This window comes from Pleurodeles waltl, chromosome 8 (assembly GCF_031143425.1).
Source record: "Pleurodeles waltl isolate 20211129_DDA chromosome 8, aPleWal1.hap1.20221129, whole genome shotgun sequence".
Lineage (NCBI taxonomy): Eukaryota > Metazoa > Chordata > Amphibia > Caudata > Salamandridae > Pleurodeles > Pleurodeles waltl.
In genome coordinates, this window is record NC_090447.1 from 677,345,544 (window position 1) to 677,371,996 (window position 26,453).

Here is a 26,453-nt window from a genome sequence, read left to right on the forward strand (position 1 = left end):
TGGGGGTAGTCTGCCTCCTCTCTGCACCAGAAGCTCCGAAGAAATCTCCCGTGGGTCGACGGAATCTTCCCCCTGCAACCGCAGGCACCAAAAAGCTGCATTACCGGTCCCTTGGGTCTCCTCTCAGCACGACAAGCGAGGTCCCTTGAATCCAGAGATTCTGTTCTAGTGACTCCCACAGTCCAGTGACTCTTCAGTCCAAGTTTGGTGGAGGTAAGTCCTTGCCTCACCTCGCTGGGCTGCATTGCTGGGAACCGCAACTTTTGCAGCTACTCCGGCCCCTGTGCACTTCCGGCAGAAATCCTTTGTGCACAGCCAAGCCTGTGTCCACGGCACTCTAACCTGCATTGCACGACTTTCTAAGTTGGTCTCCGGCAACGTGGGACTCCTTTGTGCAACTTCGGTGAGCACCGTTTCACGCATCCTTGTAGTGCCTGTTTCTGGCACTTCTCCAGGTGCTACCTGCTTCAGATAGGGCTCCTTGTTGTGCACGACGTCCCCTCTCTCTGCTGGTCCAATTTGCGACCTCCTGGTCCCTCCTGGGCCCCAGCAGCGTCCAAAAGCGCCAAACGCACGATTTGCGTGTAGCAAGGCTTGTTGGCGTCCGTCCGGCGGGAAAACACATCTGCACGACTCTCCAAGGCGTGGGGGATCCATCCTCCAAAGGGGAAGTCTCTAGCCCTTGTCGTTCCTGCAGTATTCACAGTTCCTCAGCCTAATAAGAGCTTCTTTGCACCAACCGCTGGCATTTCTTGGGCATCTGCCCATCTCCGAGTTGCTTGTGACTTTTGGACTTGGTCCCCTTGTTCCACAGGTACCCTCAGTCAGGAATCCATCGTTGTTGCATTGCTGATTTGTGTTTTCCTTGCATTTTCCCTCTAACACGACTATTTTGTCCTTAGGGGAACTTTGGTGCACTTTGCACTCACTTTTCAGGGTCTTGGGGAGGGTTATTTTGCTAACTCTCACTATTTTCTAATAGTCCCAGCGACCCTCTACAAGGTCACATAGGTTTGGGGTCCATTCGTGGTTCGCATTCCACTTTTGGAGTATATGGTTTGTTTTGCCCCTATCCCTATGTTTCCCCATTGCATCCTATTGTAACTATACATTGTTTGCACTGTTTTCTAAGACTATACTGCATATTTTTGCTATTGTGTATATATATCTTGTGTATATTTCCTATCCTCTCACTGAGGGTACACTCTGAGATACTTTGGCATATTGTCATAAAAATAAAGTACCTTTATTTTTAGTATAACTGTGTATTGTGTTTTCTTATGATATTGTGCATATGACACTAAGTGGTACTGTAGTAGCTTCACACGTCTCCTAGTTCAGCCTGAGCTGCTCTGCTAAGCTACCATTATCTATCAGCCTAAGCTGCTAGACACCCTATACACTAATAAGGGATAACTGGGCCTGGTGCAAGGTGCAAGTACCCCTTGGTACTCACTACAAGCCAGTCCAGCCTCCTACACAGTATGCCAATGTAAATTTGTGAAATTGGTCACTAGCCTGTTAGTGACAATTTGGAAAGAAATGAGAGAGCATAACCACTGAGGTTCTGGATAGCAGAGCCTCAGTGAGACAGTTAGTCATAACACAGGTAACACATACAGGGCACACTTATGAGCACTGGGGCCCTGGCTGGCAGGGTCCCAGTGACACATACAACTAAAACAACATATATACAGTGAAATATGGGGGTAACATGCCAGGCAAGATGGTACTTTCCTACAATCCCCCTCTCAAGGGCTATTTAGGGTCTCTCCTCAGATTCGGTTTGCAAGATTCCTCTAGGACTCCTCTGCATCCTCTGCTTCAGCTTCTGACCATCGGATCAACAGCAGACTGCTCCAGGAACTACTGTAACTGCAACAAAGTATCCAGGATGACTCCTGTGACCTGCAACTTCAGCTCCAGCCAGCATTTGCAACAGTTTCCAAGGTGTGCACGCTCTGAGGACTGCCTGTCTTCACCCTGAACCAGAAGAACCAAAGGAATCTTCTGTGGAGTGACGGAGTGACTTCCCTGCTTCAGCAGGCACCTCTCTGCTATGACAACTGGCACTTTGATACTCCTCTCCTGTTGATGAGTGTGATCCCTGGAAATCAGGTGATGGATCAAAGTGACCCAGACTGTCCAAAGGTCTAGCTGTCCAAATTTGGTGGGGGTAAGAGCTTGCCTCCCCGTGCTGCGACAGTACCCCTGCGCACCAAGTCTGCTGGAGCTCCTTGTGCTTCTGTGCACTTCTTCCAATAGTTCTTTATGAACAGCGTATCCCAAGTCCCCAGCACTCCATTCTGCGACGCACAGCTCTTTGAGTTGTTCTCTGGCTGCGTGGGATCCTCCAGTGTAGTGCTGCGAGAAACGCACTTTGCATCTTCTTTGTCCCTGTGTTCTGGGACTCCCGTGGGTAATGTCTGGTCTTCAGAGAGCTCTCTGAGGTGCAGAGAGCCCCCTCTGTCTCCTCAGTCTGAGTTGTGACCCCCAGGTCCCTCCTGGGTACGGACAGCTCTTATTTGATGCAAAACGCATTCTTGCGTGAACCAATGCTTGTTTGCAGAATCCAGTGACGCAAATAGCCTGCATCCAACAACTCGACGTGGGACATCTCTTGCACCAAGCAGGAATCCACAGCTATCTTTTTTGGTGCCTTTCTGAACTTTTCTTCCAAACGGAGAATCCACTTTTTCACCTTCTTCCAAGTGGTCAGGGGCTCCTGTTCTTCCTGGACTCTTCATCGACTTCTGGACTTGGTCTCCTCTCTCCACAGGTCTTCAGGTCCAGGAATCCATCATTGGTTGCTTGCAGACTTGCTTGGTTCTTGCATAATTCTTCATCACAACTTATAGTGTGTTCTGAGGAAACTTGCTGTACTTTACTCCTACTTTCCTGGGCTCTGGGTTGGGGTGCTTTACTTACCTTTGGTGTTTTCTTACACTCCAGTGTACACTCTACACACTACACTTCTCTAGGTGGGAATCCGACCTTCGAATTTCACTATTTTAGTATATGGTTTGTGTCGCCCCAAGGCTTATTGCAATCTATTGCTTTTTTCACTGTTTGCACTATTCTATTTACTTGCCTGAATTTGGTTACTAGTGTATATATTGTGTATAATACTTTCCTCCAGAAGGTGTATTTCGCCTAAGATATTTTTGGCCTTGTATCGCTAAAATAAAGTGACTTTATTTTTGGTAACACTGAGTATTGTCTTTTATTGTGTATAAGTAGTGTGTGACTATAGTGGTATTGCAAAAGCTGTACATGACTCCTAGTTCAGCCTTGGGTGCTCTGCTACAGCTACCCCTAGACAGCCTAAGCTGCTAAACACTGCCTACATTTCACAAAAAAATGATAACTAGACCTGGTATGAGGTGTAAGTACCTTACGTACCCATTGCAAACCAGGCCTCCCTCCTACGCCAATCAGGAGTATACCAATCTTACAATATGGAAAGGAGAAACACCAGCACTTTGCCATTGGTTAGCAGGGGTAATGTGCACAGAATTCTATCTGCTGCAAAAGCAAGGTTTAGCAAAAAGACAAAACAATCTGTGTGGAGGGGGACGAAGAAAGGGCCCAATTCCAACACAATGCTATTAGTCTTTAGACCTAACACTGTGTCAATGTTGGTGTTTAGCATTGGTAACTGAAGAAAAAATATATACATTTTATACATTGTTGATAGGTAATAATAACTGGCAAGCATTTTTCAAAACAAATAATTGTAATCTAATGCAGATTCTTGTAGAAAGTTTATTATGCTATGTTTTAATTTTGGAAAATGTACATGAATAAAAGACAGTTTATACTCCATTCTTCAGCATACATTCTTAGCTTCCTAAGTAGCAGTCTTTATTGTTGATTAGCTACTATTATAAATGTTTCACACTCATTATTTGTACTGATTTACTGGGGCAAAAACAATTCAGCCATCTTCAATGAAAATTAGTTTTTTCTGGATAGGTCCTTTCTTGAAGCTTTCGATGCATAAGTAGAGCAACACCACCAACTAAGATGCAGAGCAGAGCCAGAAATCCAACCGTAATTCCCAGTCCGACAGCTGTGCTGACAACCTCTTGAGAACTGACTGCAGCTATCGCTAGACAGGTAAAGAAAGAAACCATTTTAGAAAGGTAATTTATGATTGAATGTCTGATTTTAAAACAAATTCGTTTGTAACACCCATCTACGTTAAAACGTGCCTAATCGTTTTTACTGTATGTTTGCCATGTAGGCAGGAGCCATATATAATTTGTCCCACGCTGCACAATCCACTTAAGTATTTTTATAAGAAACTAAAACAACCATGCCTCTAATAAACTTGGTTTGATGTAAAAATGATCTAAGTGTCTGCAGGGCCGGCTTTATGGCTGTGCAACTGGTGCGGTCTGTAGGAGGCTGGCCTGGCTTATAGTGGGTACATGATGGTACTTTCACCTTGTGCCAGGTCCAATTATCCCTTATTAGTAGATAAGTAGTGTTCTAGCAGCTTAGGCTGCTAGAGGTAGCTATAGCAGAGGAGCTTAGGCTGAGATAGGAGACATGCAAAGCTCCTTATATACCACTTATATCATATAGCACAATATCATAAGAATCACAATACTCAGAGTTACTAAAAATGAAGGTACTATATTTTAGTGACAATGTGCCAAAAATATCTCAGAGGATATACTCCCTTAGGAGGAAAGTAAAAAACACAAAATACACACACAAACCAAAAACAGTTAAGTAAACAGTTAGAAGAGTAGTGCAAACACAGTAGAATACAATAGGATGCAATAGGCCTAGGGGCAACACAAACCATATACTAGGAAAGTGGAATGCGAACCACATAGGGACCCCAGGCCTAGTGTAGTTTGTAGAGGGTAACTGGGAGTGTAAGAAAACACTAAGGGTGTCCAAGATACCTGTGAGAAAGTAGCCTCTTTCTAGTCTTGTTACCCCCACTTTTGGCCTGTTTGTGAGTATATGTCAGGGTGGTTTCACTGTTTCACTGGGATCCTGCTAGCCAGGTCCCACTGCTCATACTGAAGACCCTATGTTGTAAGTGTGGTTGTTATGTGTCACTGGGATCCTGCTAGCCAGGACCCAAGTGCTCAGATGTTTGTGGCCTATATGTATGTGTTCCCTGTGTGATGCCTAACTGTCTCACTGAGGATCTGCTAACCAGAACCTCAGTGGTTATGCTCTCTCTGCTTTCCAAATTTGTCACTAACAGGCTAGTGACTAAATTTGCCAATTCACATTGGCATACTGGAACACCCTTATAATTCCCTAGTATATGGTACTGAGGTACCCAGGGTATTGGGGTTCCTGGAGATCCCTGTGGGCTGCAGCATTTCTTTTGCCACCTATAGGGAGATCTGACAATTCTTACACAGGCCTGCCAGTGAAGCCTGAGTGAAATAATGCCCACATTATTTCACAGCCATTTTATACTGCACATAAGTAACTTTTAAGTCACCTATATGTCTAACCTTCCCCTGGTGAAGGTTGGGTGCAAAGTTACTTAGTGTGTGGGTACCCTGGCACTAGCCAAGGTGCCCGCACATCGTTCAGGGCTAATTCCCCATTTCACGCGTGCACTATACATAGGTCACAACATATGTTTAGCGTCACAATGGTAACTCCGAAAATGGCCATGTAACATGTCTAAGAACATGGAATTGTCACCCCAATGCCATTCTGGCATTGGGGAGACAATTCCATGATCCCCCGGTTCTTTAGCACAGAACCCGAGTACTGCCAAACTGCCTTTCGCGGGGTTTCACTGCAGCTGCTGCTGCTGTCAACCCCTCAGACAGGTTTCTGCCCTCCTGGGGTCCAGCCAGGCCTGGTCCAGGAAGGCAGAACAAAGGACTTCCTCAGAGAGAGGGTGTTACACCCTCTCCCTTTGGAAATAGGTGTCAGGGCTGGGGCGAAGTAGCCTCCCCCAGCCTCTGGAAATGCTTTGATGGGCACAGATGCTGCCCATCTCTGCATAAGCCAGTCTACACCGGTTTAGGGATCCCCCAGCCCTGCTCTGGCGCAAAACTGGACAAAGGGAAGAGGAGTGAGCACTCCCCTGACCTGAACCTCCCCTGGGAGGTGCCCGGAGCTCCTCCAGTGTGCCCCAGACCTCTGCCATCTTGGAAACAGAGGTGTTGCTAGCACACTGGACTGCTCTGAGTGGCCAGTGCCATCAGGTGACGTCAGAGACTCCTTCTGATAGGCTCTTACCTTTCTTACTAGCCTATCCTCCTTCCTAGGTAGCCAAATCTCCTTTTCTGGCTATTTAGGGTTTCTGCTTTGGGGAATTCTTCAGATACCGAATGCAAGAGCTCACCAGAGTTCCTCTGCATCTCCCTCTTTCCCTTCTGCCAAAGGATCGACGCTGACTGCTCAGGACGCCTGCAAAACCGCAGCAAAGTAGCAAAGACGACTACTGCAACCTTGTATCGCTTCATCCTGACGGCTTTCTCGACTGTTTCCTGGTGGTGCATGCTCTGGGGTTAGCCTGCCTCCTTCTTGCAAAAGGAGCTCTGAAGAAATCTCCCGTGGGTTGACGGAATCTTCCCCCTGCAACCGCAGGCAACAAAAGACTGCATCACCAATCCTCTGGGTCCCCTCTCAGCACAACGAGCGTGGTCCCTGGAACTCAGCAACTCTGTCCAAGTGACTCCCACAGTCCAGTGTCTCTTCAGTCCAAGTTTGGTGGAGGTAAGTCCTTGCCTCCCCACGCCAGACTGCATTGCTGTGTACCGCATGATTTGCAGCTACTCCGGCTCCTGTGCACTCTTCTAGGATTTCCTTTGTGCACAGCCAAGCCAGGGTCCCCGACACTCTAACCTGCAGTGCACAACCCACTAAGTTGTCCTCCGGTGTCGTGGGACTCCCTTTTCTGACTTTGGGTGGACTCCGGTTCACTCCTCTTCTAAGTGCCTGATCCGGTACTTCTGCGGGTGCTGCCTGCTTCTGTGAATGCTCCCTGACTTGCTGGGCGCAAACTCTGTCTCCTCATCCAAGAGGCAACATCCTGGTCCCTCCTGGGCCACAGCAGCATCCAAAAACACTAACCGCGACCCTTGCAGCTAGCAAGGCTTGTTTGCGGTCTTTCTGCGTGGGAATACATCTGCAAGCTTCTTCACGACGTGTGACATCCATCATCCTAAGGGGAAGTTCCTAGTCCTCTTCGTTCTTGCAAAACACCAAGCTTCTTCCATCCGGTGGCAGCTTCCTTGGACCCTCAGCTGGCATTTCCTGGGCATCTGCCCACTCTCGACACTGTCGCGACTCTTGGACTTGGTCCCCTTGTTTTACAGGTACTCAGGTCCAGAAATCCACTGTTGTTGCATTGCTGGTGTTGGGTTTCCTTGCAGAATCCCCCTATCACGACTTCTGTGTTCTCTGGGGGTTGTAGGTGCACTTTACACCTACCTTACAGGGTCTTGGGGTGGGCTATTTTTCTAACCCTCACTGTTTTCTTACAGTCCCGTTGACCCTCTACAAGCTCCCATAAGTTTGGGGTCCATTCGTGGTTCGCATTCCACTTTTAGAGTATATGGTTTGTGTTGTCCACATACCTATGTGCTCCTATTGCAATCTATTGTAACTTTACACTGCTTGCATTACCTCCTTTTGCTATTACTGCATCATTTTGGTATTGTGTACATATATCTTGTGTATATTTGGCATCCTCATACTGAATGTACTCACTGAGATACTTTTGGCATATTGTCATAGAAATAAAGTACCTTTATTTTTAGTATATCTGTGTATTGTGTTTTCTTATGATATTGTGCATATGACACCAGTGGTATAGTAGGAGCTTTGCATGTCTCCTAGTTCAGCCTAAGCTGCTCTACCTTCTATCAGCCTAAGCTGCTAGAAACACCTTGTCTACACTAATAAGGGATAACTGGACCTAGCACAAGGTGTAAGTACCTCTGGTACCCATTACAAGCCAGGCCAGCCTCCTACAAGGGGACCAAGACCAACAGTCGCGACAGTGTCAAGAGTGGGCAGGAGCCCAGGAAATGCCAGCTGAGGGTGCAAGGAAGCTGCCACCTGATGGAAGAAGCTTGGAGTTCTGCAAGAAAGAAGAGAGCTAGGGACTTCTCCTTTGGAGACGGATGTCCCATGCAGAGGTGTTCCCACGCAGAAAGACCGCAAACAAGCCTTGCTAGCTGCAAGGGTAGCAGTAAAGGTTTTTGGCTGCTGCTGTGACCCAGGAGGGACCAGGATGTCGCCACTTGGAGGAGGAGACAGAGGGGGCACGCAGTAACTCAGGGAGCCCTCATAGAGCAGGCAGCACACGCAAAACTACCTGAACAGGCACTTGGAAGGAAAGTGAACCGGAGTCCACGCGAAGTTACAAAAGGGAGTCCCACGATACCGGAGGACCACTCAGAAGGTTATGCACTGCAGGTTAGAGTGTCAGGGACCCAGGCTTGGCTGTGCACAAAGGAAATACTGGAAGAGCCAGAGCAGCTGCAAATCACGCTGTACTCAGCAATGCAGTCTAGCGTGGGGAGGCAAGGACTTACCTCCACCAAACTTGGACTAAAGAGTCACTTGACTGTGGGAGTCACTTGGGCAGAGTTGCTGAGTTCCAGGGACCATGCTCGTCAGACTGAGAGGGGACCCAGAGGACCAGTGATGCAGTCTTTTGGTGCCTGCGTTAGCAGGGGGAAGATTCCGATGACCCACAGGAGATTTCTTCAGAGCTCCTGGTGCAGGGAGGAGGCAGGCTACCCCCAGAGCATGCACCATCTGGAAACAGTCGAGAAAACTGGCAGAATGAGGCAATACAAGGTTGCTAGTAGTCGTCTTGCTACTTTTTTGCAGTTTTGCAGGCGTCCTGAGCAGTCAGAGGTCGATCCTTTGGCAGAAGGTGAAGAGAGAGATGCAGAGGAACTCTGGTGAGCTCTTGCATTCGTTATCTGAAGAATTCCCCAAAGCAGAGACCCTAAATAGCCAGAAAAGGAGGTTTGGCTACAAAGGAAGGAGGATTGGCTACCAAGAGAGGTAAGAGCCTATCAGAAGGAGCCTCTGGCATCACCTGCTGGCACTGGCCACTCAGTGTAGTCCAGTGTGCCCCCAACACCTCTGTTTCCAAGATGGCAGAGGTCTGGGACACACTGGAGGAGCTCTGGGCACCTCCCCAGGGAGGTGCAGGTCAGGGGAGTGGTTACTCCCCTTTCCTTTGTCCAGTGTTGCGCCAGAGCAGGGTTGGGGGATCCCTCAACTGGTGTAGACTGGCTTATGCAGAGATGGTGTAGGAAAGTACCATCTTGCCTGGCATGTTACCCCCATTTTTCACTGTATATATGTTGTTTTAGTTGTATGTGTCACTGGGACCCTGGTAACCCAGGGCCCCAGTGCTCATAAGTGTGCCTGAATGTGTTACCTGTGTAGTGACTAACTGTCTCACTGAGGCTCTGCTAATCAGAACCTCAGTGGTTATGCTCTCTCATTTCTTTCCAAATTGTCACTAACAGGCTAGTGACCATTTTTACCAATTTACATTGGCTTACTGGAACACCCTTATAATTCCCTAGTATATGGTACTGAGGTACCCAGGGTATTGGGGTTCCAGGAGATCCCTATGGGCTGCAGCATTTCTTTTGCCACCCATAGGGAGCTCTGACAATTCTTACACAGGCCTGCCACTGCAGCCTGAGTGAAATAACGTCCACGTTATTTCACAGCCATTTTACACTGCACTTAAGTAACTTATAAGTCACCTATATGTCTAACCTTTACCTGGTAAAGGTTAGGTGCAAAGTTACTTAGTGTGAGGGCACCCTGGCACTAGCCAAGGTGCCCCCACATTGTTCAGAGCCAATTCCCTGAACTTTGTGAGTGCGGGGACACCATTACACGCGTGCACTACATATAGGTCACTACCTATATGTAGCTTCACAATGGTAACTCCGAATATGGCCATGTAACATGTCTATGATCATGGAATTGCCACCTCTATGCCATCCTGGCATAGTTGGCACAATCCCATGATCCCCGTGGTCTGTAGCACAGACCCTGGTACTGCCAAACTGCCCTTCCTGGGGTTTCACTGCAGCTGCTGCTGCTGCCAACCCCTCAGACAGGCATCTGCCCTCCTGGGGTCAAGCTTCTTCACGACGTGTGACATCCATCCTCCAAAGGGGAAGTTCCTAGTCCTCTTCGTTCTTGCAAAACACCAAGCTTCTTCCATCCGGTGGCAGCTTCCTTGCACCCTCAGCTGGCATGTCCTGGGCATCTGCCCACTCTCGACAATGTCCCGACTCTTGGACTTGGTACTCTTGTCTTACAGGTACTCAGGTCCGGAAATCCACTGTTGTTGCATTGCTGGTGTTGGTCTTCCTTGCAGAATCTCCCTATCACGAATTCTGTGCTCTCTAGGGGTTGTAGGTGCACTTTACACCTACCTTACAGGGTCTTGGGGTGGGCTATTTTTCTAACCCTCACTGTTTTCTTACAGTCTCAGCGACCCTCTACAAGCTCACATAAGTTTGGGGTCCATTCGTGGTTCGCATTCCACTTTTGGAGTATATGGTTTGTGTTGCCCCTATTCCTATGTGCTCCTATTGCAATGTATTGTAACTTTACACTGTTTGCATTACTTCCTTTTGCTATTACTGCATATTTTTGGTATTGTGTACATATATCTTGTGTATATTTGTCATCCTCATACTGAGGGTACTCACTGAGATACTTTTGGCATATTGTCATACAAATAAAGTACCTTTATTTTTAGTATTTCAGTGCATTGTGTTTTCTTATGATATTGTGTATATGACACCAGTGGTATAGTAGGAGCTTTGCATGTCTCCTAGTTCAGCCTAAGCTGCCCTGCTATAGCTACCTTCTATCAGCCTAAGCTGCTAGAAACAACTCTTCTACACTAATAAGGGATAACTGGACCTGGTACAGAGTGTAAGTACCCCTTGGTACCCACTACAAGCCAGGCCAGCCTCCTACAGTCATAAAAATAAAGTACCTTTATCTTTAGTATATCTGTGTATTGTGTTTTCTTATGATATTGTGCATATGACACCAGGGGTATAGTAGGAGCTTTGCATGTCTCCTAGTTCAGCCTAAGCTGCTCTACTAAGCTACCATTATCTATCAGCCTAAGCTGCTAGACACCCTATACACTAATAAGGGATAACTGGGCCTGGTGCAAGGTGCAAGTACCCCTTGGTACTCACTACAAGCCAGTCCAGCCTCCTACATTGGTTGTGCAGCGGTGGGATAAGTGCTTTGAGACTACTTACCACTCTTGTCATTGTACTTTTCATAAGAGAAAAATATACAAAACAAGGTCAGTGTATATACACATAGCCAAAAAGTTTTGCATTTCCTCTTTTCACTCTTTTCTAAGTGCTGAAAAGTACTTCTAAACTTTCAAAAAGTTCCAAAAAGTTTAAAAAGTTTTTTTTCTCTGTCTTTCTAAAAGCTCTGACAAACTTTTTTCTCTTTTTCTATCACTTTAACTCTCTCTAAAAATGTCTGGCACAGGCCAAAATGTTGATCCGTCCAAACTTGCATATGACCACCTTAGCTGGAAAGGAGCAAGGAGTCTCTGTGTAGAGAGAGGTTTGAGTGTAGGGAAGAATCCTTCTTTGGAATTATTGCTTAACATGCTTAGAGAACAAGATAAGGCCATAGGGGCCACATCTGTTGAAAAAGTAGCAAATGGTTCCCAATCTGATCCAGGGACGCCCCCAGGAAAAGATTCAGGAAAGAAACTTCCTAGCCTGCCCATTACTAGACAGTCTAGCATAGTTGGTAATGATGGAGAGCCTCACCATAGAAATAGTGTTGTCTCACATCATAGCAAAAGCATTTATTCTCACCATACTGGTAGTGATGTTTCTGTTAGCCAAGCTGTTAGGGTGGCTTCTGTAAGGGACAGGTCTCCTTCTGTTCATTCTTCTGTGTCTAAGAATGTCCCTCCCACCAACCCTGATGACAGAATGTTAGAGAGGGAACTCAATAAGTAGAGAGTGGAACAAACCAGACTGAAGCTTAAAAAGCAACAGCTGGATTTGGATAGACAGTCTTTTGAACTAGAGAAAGAAAGACAGAAGTTGGGTTTAGATACCCATGGTGGCAGCAGCAGTATTCCCCCTAGTCATCCTGCAAAAGAGCATGATTCCAGGAATCTGCACAAGATAGTTTCCCCTTATAAGGAGGGGGATGACATTAACAAGTGGTTTGCTGCACTTGAGAGGGCCTGTGTTGTACAGGATGTCCCTCAAAGGCAGTGGGCTGCTATCCTATGGCTATCATTTAGTGGAAAAGGTAGGGATAGGCTCCTTACTGTGAAAGAAAATGATGCTAATAATTTCCAAGTTCTTAAGAATGCACTCCTGGATGGTTATGGCTTAACCACTGAACAGTACAGGATAAAGTTCAGAGAGACCAAAAAGGAGTCTTCACAAGACTGGGTTGATTTCATTGACCATTCAGTGAAGGCCTTGGAGGGGTGGTTACATGGCAGTAAAGTTACTGATTATGACAGCCTGTATAACTTGATCCTGAGAGAGCATATTCTTAATAATTGTGTGTCTGATTTGTTGCACCAGTACTTGGTGGACTCTGATCTGACCTCTCCCCAAGAATTGGGAAAGAAGGCAGACAAATGGGTCAGAACAAGGGTGAACAGAAAAGTTCATACAGTGGGTGACAAAGATGGCAACAAAAAGAAGGATGGTAAGTCTTCTGACAAGGGTGGGGACAAATCTAAAAATTAGCCTTCATCAGGCCCACAAAAACACTCTGGTGGGGGTGGTGGGCCCAAATCCTCTTTTAATCAGAACAAGGAAAAGAAACCATGGTGCTATTTATGTAAAATAAAAGGCCATTGGACAACAGATCCCAGTTGTCCAAAGAAAGGCACCAATGCTCCTACCACTACAACCCCTACTGCTACCCCTAGTGTCCCTACTAATAGCAGTGGTGGTGGGAGCAAACCTACTAATAGCCAATCCAAGGGAGTAGCTGGGATCACTATTGGTAACTTAGTTGGGGTTGGCGTTGTTAGGGAGGCCACAGAGGCTGTGTTAGTCTCTGAGGGGGCTATTGATTTAGCCACCTTAGTTGCTTGTCCCCTTAATATGGATAAGTACAAGCAGCTACCCCTAATAAATGGTGTTGAGGTTCAGGCCTACAGGGACACTGGAGCCAGTGTGACTATGGTCAGAGAAACTGGTCCACCCTGAACAACACCTACTTGGTAACCAGTACCAAGTAACCGATGCTCACAACAACACACTTAGCCACCCCATGGCTGTTGTTAATCTCAACTGGGGGGGGGTTACTGGTCCAAAGAAAGTTGTGGTAGCCACAGATTTACCTGTAGACTGTCTATTAGGGAATGATTTGGAGACATCAGCTTGGTCAGATGTGGAGTTGGAGGCCCATGCAGCAATGCTGGGCATCCCAGGGCATATTTTTGCTTTAACAAGGGCTCAGGCCAAAAAGCAAAAAGGACAGGGAAGCTTGTATCCTGGAACAATGGACCAAGTGCTCCCTAAAGCTAGGGCTAGTAGAAGCAAACCACTTCCTACTATCCCTCCCTCTACAGTGGATTCTACTTCTGAGGAAGAAGAATTCCCTCCCTGTGCAGAACCTACACCAGAGGAGCTGGAAGCAGACACTGCTGAGCTTTTGGGTGGAGGGGGGCCTGCCAGAGAGGAGCTGAGTGTGGCACAGCAAACCTGTCCTACATTAGAGGGTCTCAGACAGCAAGCTGTCAAACAGGCTAATGGGGATGTCAGTGACTCTCACAGAGTTTACTGGGAGGACAACCTCTTGTACACTGAGCATAGGGATCCTAAACCTGGAGCTGCCAGGAGATTAGTGATTCCTCAGGAGTACAGAAAGTTCCTCCTAACCCTGGCACATGACATTCCCCTAGCTGGACACCTAGGTCAAATGAGAACTTGGGACAGACTGGTTCCATTGTTTCATTGGCCTAGGATGTCTGAGGACACAAAGGAATTTTGTAAGTCCTGAGAAACCTGTCAAGCCAGTGGCAAGACAGGTGGCACCCCAAAGGCACCCCTTATTCCACTGCCTGTGGTTGGGGTTCCCTTTGAAAGGGTAGGGGTTGACATAGTTGGCCCCCTTGACCCTCCTACTGCTTCAGGCAATAGATTTATCTTGGTGGTAGTGGACCATGCCACAAGATATCCTGAAGCTATTCCTTTAAGGACCACTACAGCACCTGCAGTGGCAAAGGCCCTCCTGGGAATATTTTCCAGGGTGGGCTTCCCAAAGGAAGTAGTATCAGACAGGGGAAGCAATTTCATGTCTGCATACTTAAAGGCCATGTGGAAGGAGTGTGGTGTAACGTACAAGTTCACAACACCCTATCATCCACAAACAAATGGACTGGTGGAGAGATTTAATAAAACTCTCAAAGGCATGATTATGGGTCTCCCTGAAAAACTCCGCAGGAGATGGGATATCCTTCTACCATGCCTCCTTTTTGCCTACAGGGAGGTACCCCAGAAAGGAGTGGGCTTCAGCCCCTTTGAACTTCTTTTTGGACACCCTGTTAGGGGTCCACTCACACTTGTAAAGGAGGGTTGGGAACAACCTTTAAAAGCTCCTAAGCAGGATATTGTGGATTATGTACTTGGCCTCAGATCAAGGATGGCTGAGTACATGAAAAAGGCCAGTAAAAACCTTCAGGCCAGCCAAGAGCTCCAGAAGCAATGGCATGATCAGAAGGCTGTTTTGGTTCAGTACCAACCAGGGCAGAAAGTGTGGGTCTTGGAGCCTGTGGCCCCAAGAGCACTCCAAGATAAATGGAGTGGACCCCACACAATTGTTGAAAAGAAGGGAGAAGTCACCTATTTAGTTGACTTAGGCACTGCCAGGAGTCCCCTTAGGGTGCTCCATGTCAACCGCCTGAAATCCTACTATGACAGGGCTGATCTCACCCTGCTTATGGCAACAGATGAGGGACAGGAAGAAGACAGTGATCCTCTACCTGATCTCTTCTCTTCCACAGAACAAGATGCTCTGGTGGAAGGTGTAGTTTTGGCTGATTGTCTTACTGCTGAGCAGAAAGACAATTGCATAAATCTCCTAGATCAATTCTCTGAACTCTTCTCTACTGTGCCAGGTACCACTTCTTGGTGTGAGCACACTATAGATACTGGAGACAGCTTGCCTGTCAAAAGTAAGATCTATAGGCAGCCTGACCATGTCAGGGACTGCATAAAGCAAGAGGTCCAGAAAATGTTAGAACTAGGAGTGGTTGAGCACTCTGACAGTCCATGGGCTTCTCCTGTGGTACTGGTACCAAAACCCCATTCCAAAGATGGAAAGAAGGAAATGCGGTTTTGTGTAGACTATAGAGGTCTCAACTTGGTAACCAAAACTGATGCTCACCCTATACCCAGGGCAGATGAGCTCATAGATACACTGGCATCTGCCAAGTATCTAAGCACTTTTGATTTGACTGCAGGGTATTGGCAGATCAAATTGTCAGAAGATGCTAAACCTAAGACTGCATTTTCAACCATTGGTGGACATTTCCAGTTTACTGTAATGCCTTTTGGTTTGAAAAATGCACCTGCCACTTTTCAAAGGTTGGTGAACACAGTCCTGCAAGGGCTGGAAGCTTTCAGTGCAGCATATTTGGACGATATAGCTGTCTTTAGCTCCAGCTGGGATGATCACCTGGTCCACCTATGGAAAGTTTTGGAGGCCCTGCAAAAGGCAGGCCTCACTATCAAGGCTTCAAAGTGCCAGATAGGGCAGGGTAAGGTGGTTTATCTGGGACACCTTGTTGGTGGGGAACAGATTGCACCACTTCAGGGGAAAATCCAAACAATTTTTGATTGGGTTCCCCCTACCACTCAGACTCAGGTGAGAGCCTTCCTAGGCCTCACTGGGTATTACAGGAGGTTCATTAAGAACTATGGCTCCATTGCAGCCCCTCTTAATGACCTCACATCCAAGAAAATGCCTAAAAAGGTATTATGGACAGCAAACTGTCAGAAAGCTTTTGAGGAGCTGAAGCAGGCCATGTGCTCTTCACCTGTCCTGAAAAGCCCTTGTTACTCTAAAAAAATCTATGTCCAAACTGATGCATCTGAATTAGGAGTAGGGGCAGTCCTATCACAACTTAATTCTGAGGGCCAGGATCAACCTGTTGTTTTTATTAGTAGGAGGTTGACCCCTAGAGAAAAGCGTTGGTCTGCCATTGAGAGGGAGGCCTTTGCTGTGGTCTGGGCTCTGAAGAAGTTGAGGCCATACCTGTTTGGCACTCACTTCATTGTTCAGACAGACCACAAACCTCTACTTTGGCTAAAACAAATGAAAGGTGAAAATCCTAAATTGTTGAGGTGGTCCATATCCCTACAGGGAATGGACTATACAGTGGAACATAGACCTGGGAGTAGCCACTTGTAGGAGGCTGGACTGGCTTGTAGTGAGTACCAAGGGGTACTTGCACCTTGCACCAGGCCCAGTTATCCCTTATTAGTGTATAGGGTGTCTAGCAGCTTAGGCTGATAGATAATGGTAGTTTAGCAGAGCAGCTTAGGCTGAACTAGGAGACGTGTGAAGCTACTACAGTACCACCTAGTGTCATATGCACAATATCATAAGAAAACACAATACACAGTTATACTAAAAATAAAGGTACTTTATTTTTATGACAATATGCCAAAGTATCTTAGAGTGTACCCTCAGTGAGAGGATAGGAAATATACACAAGATATATATACACAATAGCAAAAATATGTAGTATAGTCTTAGAAAACAGTGCAAACAATGTATAGTTACAATAGGATGCAATGGGGAAACATAGGGATAGGGGCAACACAAACCATATACTCCAAAAGTGGAATGCGAACCACGAATGGACCCCAAACCTATGTGACCTTGTAGAGGGTCGCTGGGACTATTAGAAAATAGTGAGAGTTAGAAAAATAACCCTCCCCAAGACCCTGAAAAGTGAGTGCAAAGTGCACTAAACTTCCCCTAAGGACAAAGTAGTCGTGTTAGAGGAATAATGCAGGAAAGACACAAACCAGCAATGCAACAACTGTGGATTTCCAATCTAGGGTACCTGTGGAACAAGGGGACCAAGTCCAAAAGTCACAAGCAAGTCGGAGATGGGCATATGCCCAGGAAATGCCAGCTGCGGGTGCAAAGAAGCTTTGACTGGACAGAAGAAGCTGAGGTTTCTGCAGGAACGAAAAAGGCTAGAGACTTCCCCTTTGGTGGACGGATCTCTCTCGCCTTGGAGAGTCGTGCAGAAGTGTTTTCCCGCCGGAAGGACGCCAACAAGCCTTGCTACATGCAAATCGTGCATTTGGCGTTTTTGGACGCTGCTGGGGCCCAGGAGGGACCAGGAGGTCGCAAATTGGACCTGCAGAGAGAAGGGATGTCGAGCAAGACAAAGAGTCCTCACTGAAGCAGATAGCACCCGGAAAAGTGCCAGAAACAGGCACTACGAGGATGCGTGAAACGGTGCTCGCCGAAGTTGCACAAAGGAGTCCCACGTCGCCGGAGACCAACTTAGAAAGTCGTGCAATGCAGGTTAGAGTGCCGTGGACTCAGGCTTGGCTGTGCAGAAAGGATTTCCTCCGGAAGTGCACAGGGGCCGGAGTAGCTGCAAAGTCGCGGTTCCCAGCAATGCAGCCCAGCGAGGTGAGGCAAGGACTTACCTCCACCAAACTTGGGCTGAAGAGTCACTGGACTGTGGGGGTCACTTGGACAGAGTCGCTGGATTCGAGGGACCTCGCTCGTTGTGCTGAGAGGAGACCCAAGGGACCGGTGATGCAGCTTTTTGGTGCCTGCGGTTGCAGGGGGAAGATTCCGTCGAACCACGGGAGATTTCTTCGAAGCTTCTGGTGCAGAGAGGAGGCAGGCTACCCCCACAGCATGCACAAGCAGGAAAACAGTCGAGAAGGCGGCAGGATCAGCGTTACAGAGTTGCAGTAGTCGTCTTTGCTACTATGTTGCAGGTTTGCAGGCTTCCAGCGCGGTCAGCGGTCGTTTCCTTATCAGAAGGTGAAGAGGGAGATGCAGAGGAACTCGGATGAGCTCTTGCATTCGTTATCTAAAGTTTCCCCAGAGCCAGAGACCCTAAATAGCCAGAAAAGAGGGTTTGGCTACCTAGGAGAGAGGAAAGGCTACTAACACCTGAAGGAGCCTATCAGCAGGAGTCTCTGACGTCACCTGGTGGCACTGGCCACTCAGAGCAGTCCAGTGTGCCAGCAGCACCTCTGTTTCCAAGATGGCAGAGGTCTGGAGCACACTGGAGGAGCTCTGGACACCTCCCAGGGGAGGTGCAGGTCAGGGGAGTGGTCACTCCCCTTTCCTTTGTCCAGTTTCGCGCCAGAGCAGGGGCTTAGGGGTCCCTGAACCGGTGTAGACTGGCTTATGCAGAATTGGGCACATCTGTGCCCAACAAAGCATTTCCAGAGGCTGGGGGAGGCTACTCCTCCCCTGCCTTCACACCATTTTCCAAAGGGAGAGGGTGTCACACCCTCTCTCAGAGGAAGTTCTTTGTTCTGCCATCCTGGGCCAGGCCTGGCTGGACCCCAGGAGGGCAGCTGCCTGTCGGAGGGGTTGGCAGCAGCAGCAGCTGCAGTGAAACCCCAGGAAGGGCAGTCTGGCAGTACCAGGGTCTGTGCTACAGACCACTGGGATTATGGAATTGTACCAACAATGCCAGGATGGCATAGAGGGGGCAATTCCATGATCATAGACATGTTACATGGCCATATTCGGAGTTACCATGGTGAAGCTACATATAGGTAGTGACCTATATGTAGTGCACGCGTGTAATGGTGTCCCCGCACTCACAAAGTTCAGTGAATTGGCTCTGAACAATGTGGGGGCACCTTGGCTAGTGCCAGGGTGCCCTCACACTAAGTAACTTTGCACCTAACCTTTACCAGGTAAAGGTTAGACATATAGGTGACTTATAAGTTACTTAAGTGCAGTGTAAAATGGCTGTGAAATAACGTGGACGTTATTTCACTCAGGCTGCAGTGGCAGGCCTGTGTAAGAATTGTCAGAGCTCCCTATGGGTGGCAAAAGAAATGCTGCAGCCCATAGGGATCTCCTGGAACCCCAATACCCTGGGTACCTCAGTACCATATACTAGGGAATTATAAGGGTGTTCCAGTAAGCCAATGTAAATTGGTAAAAATGGTCACTAGCCTGTTAGTGACAATTTGAAAGTAATGAGAGAGCATAACCACTGAGGTTCTGGTTAGCAGAGCCTCAGTGAGACAGTTAGGCACCACACAGGGAACATATACATGCACACCTATGAGCACTGGGGCCCTGTGTGACAGGGTCCCAGTGACACATACATATAGGCCACACCTCTATGAGCACTGGGGTCCTGACCAGCAGGATCCCAGTGACACATAACAACCATACTGAAAACATAGGGGGTCATTCTGACCCTGGCGGCCGGTGGCCGCCAGGGCCACCGACCACGGGAGCACCGCCAACAGGCTGGCGGTGCTCCAACGAGCATTCTGACCGCGGCGGTTCAGCCGCGGTCAGAAGCGGAAAGTCAGCGGTCTCCCGCCGACTTTCCGCTGCTCGTTTGAATCCTCCATGGCTGCGGAGCGCGCTCCGCAGCCATGAGGATTCTGACCCCCCCTACCGCCATCCTGTTCATGGCGGGAAAGCCGCCATGAACAGGATGGCGGTAGGGGGGGTCGCGGGGCCCCTGGGGGCCCCTGCCGTGCCCATGCCAATGGCATGGGCACGGCAGGGGCCCACGTAAGAGGGCCCCGCAAGGTATTTCAGTGTCTGCCTTGCAGACACTGAAATACGCGACGGGTGCTACTGCACCCGTCGCACCTTCCCACTCCGCCGGCTCGATTACGAGCCGGCATCCTCGTGGGAAGGGAGTTTTTCCATGGGCTGGCGGGCGGTCTTTTGGAGACCGCCCGCCAGCCCAGGGAAAAACTCACAATACCCTCCGCGGTCTTCTGACCGCGGAGCGGTATTATGGGGGCGGAATTCTGGCGGGCGGCCTCCGCCGCCCGCCAGAATTAGAATCAGCCCTATAGTGTTTTCACTATGAGCACTGAGGCCTGGCTATCAGGATCCCAGTGAGACAGTGAAAACAGTGACAAACACCCTGACATACACTCACAAACAGGCCAAAAGTGGGGGTAACAAGGCTAGAAAGAGGCTACCTTCTCACACAACCCCCCCCCAAACGAAGGACAATAAGGCTAACCTTGGCCAGTTGAGACTTTATTGTCTAAGTGGTGATAAGTAGAGAGTAGCTCTGCAATAGACTGGTTACTCCCTTTATCATCCACTATATGGTTACTTCCCTGTGGGGATGTAAACCACCCTGTTTGAAGTTTTTTAGCTAAGCAACAATGTGAAGATGTATTTTCAGAGTTTCTATCAGTAAGTTTTAGTTTAGAGCAGTGGGAATTGTCCACTGAACCTATTTGTAGTGATGGAAATGCCAGACAGGGATGCTGTCTCAGAAAAGCCATAGCTGGGCAAAAACTTTGTCCATCTGGCTGGAAGAGAGAACAGGGATACTGTTTCTCTTGAGTTGGAGCAGGGCAGGGATGCTGTCCTATGAGCTCCACACTAGGGCAGGGATGCTGTCCTAAGTGTTGTGAGGTAGTGCAGGGTTTCTGCACTAAAGTTTCTCTGGGAGGGTTGGAGGGATGCTCCATGTTAACTAAAATGGTGCTGTTTTTCTCACCAATGTTAGTTATCCCACAGAGAGGTACTTCCACCTCAGGGAGTCCAGCTTTGCCAGCTGATGATTCCCTTGGAACAGGTGCCACCCCAGGAGAGGTTTCTCCCACCACAGGAATAGTATCCTGAATGGTAGGGTGGTTAGGGGATACTGTGATACCCTATTTACCTGTTGATGGAGAGGGATCCTCAGTTTTCAGGCCTTCTCTCCTTTGCTTTTTCATTTCACTTGAAATGAGAGGGAACAATTCCTCAGGGATGCCCAGCATGGCTGCATGGGCATAAAACTCTACATCAGCCCAACCTGAGGCCTCTAAGTCATTACCTAAGAGACAGTCTACAGGTAAGCTAGGTGATACCACCACCTGCTTAGGGCCAGTAACTCCACCCCAACTAAACTGAATTATAGCTAAGGGAAGAAACTTAGTGGAGTTATGGACATCAATAATCTTATACTGTTGTTCAATGATGTGTTGATCAGGGTGCACTAGGTTTTCAGTCACCAAAGTGAAACTGGCACCTGTGTCCCTGTAGGCCAAGGCCTCAACACCATTTATTGAAACTGTCTGCCTGTACTTATCCATTGTAAGGGGACAAGCAGCCAGTGTGGCAAGGCCAATGCCACTAGGTGTGACAGAAACTGTCTTGGGAGTGACTACCCCAGTTTCTACTATGGACCCAAAAGTGAACCCAACTACACCCTTTGCTTGACTGTTGCCAGCAGTCCCACCACTAGTACCACTACTGCTAGGGGCACTAGAGCTTGATGTATTAGTGGTGGTAGGCTCAGGGGGTTTACCTGGACAGGACTTATCCCCTGGCCTATGGCCTCTGTTTTTACACACAAAGCACCAAGGCTTTTTAATGTGTGCAGGTTGGGAAGAAGAGGAAGAATTTGTTTTATCCCCACCCTCTGAAGAGTGTTTAAGATTTGAAGTGGGATCTTTGGTTTTACCCTTATCCCCATGCTTATCTTGAGATTTTTCACCATCTTTCTTCTTATTGCCATCTTTGTCACCCCCTGTATGAACTTTTCTGTTCACTCTTGTTCTGACCCATTTGTCTGCCTTCTTTCCCAATTCTTGGGGAGAGGTCAGATCAGAGTCCACCAAGTACTGGTGCAACAAATCAGACACACAATTATTAAGTATATGCTCTCTCAGGATTGTGTTATACAGGCTTTCATAATCAGTAACTTTACTGCCATGTAACCACCCCTCCAAGGCCTTCACTGAATGGTCAATGAAATCAACCCAGTCTTGTGAAGACTCCTTTTTGGTCTCTCTGAACTTTATCCTGTACTGTTCAGTGGTTAAGCCATAACCATCCAGGAGTGCATTCTTAAGAACTGTAAAATTATTGGCATCATTTTCTTTCACAGTAAGGAGCCTATCCCTACCTTTTCCACTAAATGATAGCCATAGGATAGCAGCCCACTGCCTTTGAGGGACATCCTGTACAACACAGGCCCTCTCAAGTGCAGCAAACCACTTGTTAATGTCATCCCCCTCCTTATAAGGGGGAACTATCTTGTGCAGATTCCTGGAATCATGCTCTTTTGCAGGATGACTATGGGGAATACTGCTGCTGCCACCATGGGTATCTAAACCCAACTTCTGTCTTTCCTTCTCTAATTCAAAAGACTGTCTATCCAAATCCAGCTGTTGCTTTTTAAGCTTCAGTCTGGTTTGTTCCACCCTCAACTTATTGAGTTCCCTCTCTAACATTCTGTCATCAGGGTTGGTGGGAGGGACATTTCTAGAAACAGAGCTATGATGGGAATGAACAGAAGGAGACCTGTCCCTTACAGAAGCCAACTTAACAGCTTGGTTTACAGAAACATTACTACCAGTATGGTGAGAATAAATGCTTTTGCTATGATGTGAGACAACACTATTTCTTTGGTGTGGCTCATCATCATTACCATCTATGCTAGATTGTCTAGTAATGGGCAGGCTAGGAAGTTTCTTTCCTGAATCTTTTCCTGGGGGAGTCCCTGAATCAGATTGGGAACTATTAGGTACTTTTTCAAAAGATGGGGCACCTATGGCCTTATCCTGTTCTCTAAGCATGTTAATTAACAGTTCCAAGGCAGGATTCTTCCCTACACTCAAACCTCTCTCTATACAGAGACTCCTTGCTCTTTTCCAGCTAAGGTTGTCATATGCAAGTTTGGACAGATCAACACTTTGGCCTGTGCCAGACATTTTTTAGAGAGAGTTAAAGTGATAGAGAAAGAGACAAAAGTTTTCAGAACTTTTTGGAAAGACAGAAAAAAAACTTTTTAAACTTTTAAGAACTTTTTGAAAGTTTAGGAGTACTTTTCAGCACTTTAGAAAAGAGTGAAAAGAGGAAATGCAAAACTTTTTGGCTATGTGTATATACACTGACCTTGTTTTGTATATTTTTCTCTTATGAAAAGTACAATGACAAGAGTGGTAAGTAGTCTCAAGCACTTATCCCACCACTGCACAACCAATGTAGGAGGCTGGACTGGCTTGTAGTGAGTACCAAGGGGTACTTGCACCTTGCACCAGGCCCAGTTATCCCTTATTAGTGTATAGGGTGTCTAGCAGCTTAGGCTGATAGATAATGGTAGCTTAGCAGAGCAGCTTAGGCTGAACTAGGAGACGTGTGAAGCTACTACAGTACCACCTAGTGTCATATGCACAATATCATAAGAAAACACAATACACAGTTATACTAAAAATAAAGGTACTTTATTTTTATGACAATATGCCAAAGTATCTTAGAGTGTACCCTCAGTGAGAGGATAGGAAATATACACAAGATATATATACACAATAGCAAAAATATGCAGTATAGTCTTAGAAAACAGTGCAAACAATGTATAGTTACAATAGGATGCAATGGGGAAACATAGGGATAGGGGCAACACAAACCATATACTCCAAAAGTGGAATGCGAACCACGAATGGACCCCAAACCTATGTGACCTTGTAGAGGGTCGCTGGGACTATTAGAAAATAGTGAGAGTTAGAAAAATAACCCTCCCCAAGACCCTGAAAAGTGAGTGCAAAGTGCACTAAAGTTCCCCTAAGGACAAAGTAGTCGTGTTAGAGGAATAATGCAGGAAAAACACAAACCAGCAATGCAACAACTGTGGATTTCCAATCTAGGGTACCTGTGGAACAAGGGGACCAAGTCCAAAAGTCACAAGCAAGTCGGAGATGGGCATATGCCCAGGAAATGCCAGCTGCGGGTGCAAAGAAGCTTCGACTGGACAGAAGAAGCTGAGGTTTCTGCAGGAACAAAAAGGGCTAGAGACTTCCCCTTTGGTGGACTGATCCCTCTCGCCTTGGAGAGTCGTGCAGATGTGTTTTCCCGCCGGAAAGACGCCAACAAGCCTTGCTACACGCAAATCGTGCGTTTGGCGTTTTTGGACGCTGCTGGGGCCCAGGAGGGACCAGGAGGTCGCAAATTGGAGCTGCAGAGAGAAGGGACGTCGCGCAAGACAAAGAGTCCTCACTGAAGCAGGTAGCACCCGGAGAAGTGCCAGAAACAGGCACTACGAGGATGCGTGAAACGGTGCTTGCCAAAGTTGCACAAAGGAGTCCCACGTCGCCGGAGACCAACTTAGAAAGTCGTGCAATGCAGGTTAGAGTGCCGTTGACCCAGGCTTGGCTGTGCACAAAGGATTTCCGCCGGAAGTGCACAGGGGCTGGAGTAGCTGCAAAGTCGCGGTTCCCAGCAATGCAGCCCAGCGAGGTGAGGCAAGGACTTACCTCCACCAAACTTGGGCTGAAGAGTCACTGGACTGTGGGGGTCAATTGGACAGAGTCGCTGGATTCGAGGGACCTCGCTCGTCGTGCTGAGAGGAGACCCAAGGGACCGGTGATGCAGCTTTTTGGTGCCTGCGGTTGCAGGAGGAAGATTCCGTCGACCCACGGGAGATTTCTTCGGAGCTTCTGGTGCAGAGAGGAGGCAGGCTACCCCCACAGCATGCACAAGCAGGAAAACAGTCGAGAAGGCGGCAGGATCAGCGTTACAGAGTTGCAGTAGTCGTCTTTGCTACTATGTTGCAGGTTTGCAGGCTTCCAGCGCGGTCAGCGGTCGTTTCCTTATCAGAAGGTGAAGAGGGAGATGCAGAGGAACTCGGATGAGCTCTTGCATTCGTTATCTAAAGTTTCCCCAGAGCCAGAGACCCTAAATAGCCAGAAAAGAGGGTTTGGCTACCTAGGAGAGAGGAAAGGCTACTAACACCTGAAGGAGCCTATCAGCAGGAGTCTCTGACGTCACCTGGTGGCACTGGCCACTCAGAGCAGTCCAGTGTGCCAGCAGCACCTCTGTTTCCAAGATGGCAGAGGTCTGGAGCACACTGGAGGAGCTCTGGACACCTCCCAGGGGAGGTGCAGGTCAGGGGAGTGGTCACTCCCCTTTCCTTTGTCCAGTTTCACGCCAGAGCAGGGGCTAAGGGGTCCCTGAACCGGTGTAGACTGGCTTATGCAGAATTGGGCACATCTGTGCCCAACAAAGCATTTCCAGAGGCTGGGGGAGGCTACTCCTCCCCTGCCTTCACACCATTTTCCAAAGGGAGAGGGTGTCACACCCTCTCTCAGAGGAAGTTCTTTGTTCTGCCATCCTGGGCCAGGCCTGGCTGGACCCCAGGAGGGCAGCTGCCTGTCTGAGGGGTTGGCAGCAGCAGCAGCTGCAGTGAAACCCCAGGAAGGGCAGTCTGGCAGTACCAGGGTCTGTGCTACAGACCACTGGGATCATGGAATTGTACCAACAATGCCAGGATGGCATAGAGGGGGCAATTCCATGATCATAGACATGTTACATGGCCATATTCGGAGTTACCATGGTGAAGCTACATATAGGTAGTGACCTATATGTAGTGCACGCGTGTAATGGTGTCCCCGCACTCACAAAGTTCAGTGAATTGGCTCTGAACAATGTGGGGGCACTTTGGCTAGTGCCAGGGTGCCCTCACACTAAGTAACTTTGCACCTAACCTTTACCAGGTAAAGGTTAGACATATAGGTGACTTATAAGTTACTTAAGTGCAGTGTAAAATGGCTGTGAAATAACGTGGACGTTATTTCACTCAGGCTGCAGTGGCAGGCCTGTGTAAGAATTGTCAGAGCTCCCTATGGGTGGCAAAAGAAATGCTGCAGCCCATAGGGATCTCCTGGAACCCCAATACCCTGGGTACCTCAGTACCATATACTAGGGAATTATAAGGGTGTTCCAGTAAGCCAATGTAAATTGGTAAAAATGGTCACTAGCCTGTTAGTGACAATTTGAAAGTAATGAGAGAGCATAACCACTGAGGTTCTGGTTAGCAGAGCCTCAGTGAGACAGTTAGGCACCACACAGGGAACATATACATGCACACCTATGAGCACTGGGGCCCTGTGTGACAGGGTCCCAGTGACACATACATATAGGCCACACCTCTATGAGCACTGGGGTCCTGACCAGCAGGATCCCAGTGACACATAACAACCATACTGAAAACATAGTGTTTTCACTATGAGCACTGAGGCCTGGCTATCAGGATCCCAGTGAGACAGTGAAAACAGTGACAAACACCCTGACATACACTCACAAACAGGCCAAAAGTGGGGGTAACAAGGCTAGAAAGAGGCTACCTTCTCACACCACTCCAATGCAGATGGACTCTCCAGATATTTCCACTTAGACAATGAAGACTCATCAGGTCATGGCTAGTCTTATTGTCCTTCGTTTGGGAGGGGGTTGTGTAGGAA

At 47.8% G+C, this 26,453-nt stretch overlaps 1 protein-coding gene across 1 annotated transcript in view; it reads right to left on the reverse strand.

The window, feature by feature from the left end:
* Positions 1-3,751: 3,751 nt before the first annotated feature.
* The window catches only part of ZPLD1 (zona pellucida like domain containing 1), a 473,205-nt gene continuing 450,503 nt past the window's right edge, over positions 3,752-26,453 (reverse strand). The window contains exon 11 of the mRNA XM_069204797.1: positions 3,752-4,111. Coding sequence (XP_069060898.1) covers positions 3,948-4,111 — 164 coding nt within the window. The 3' untranslated portion in view covers positions 3,752-3,947. The remainder of the gene's footprint in view (positions 4,112-26,453) is intronic.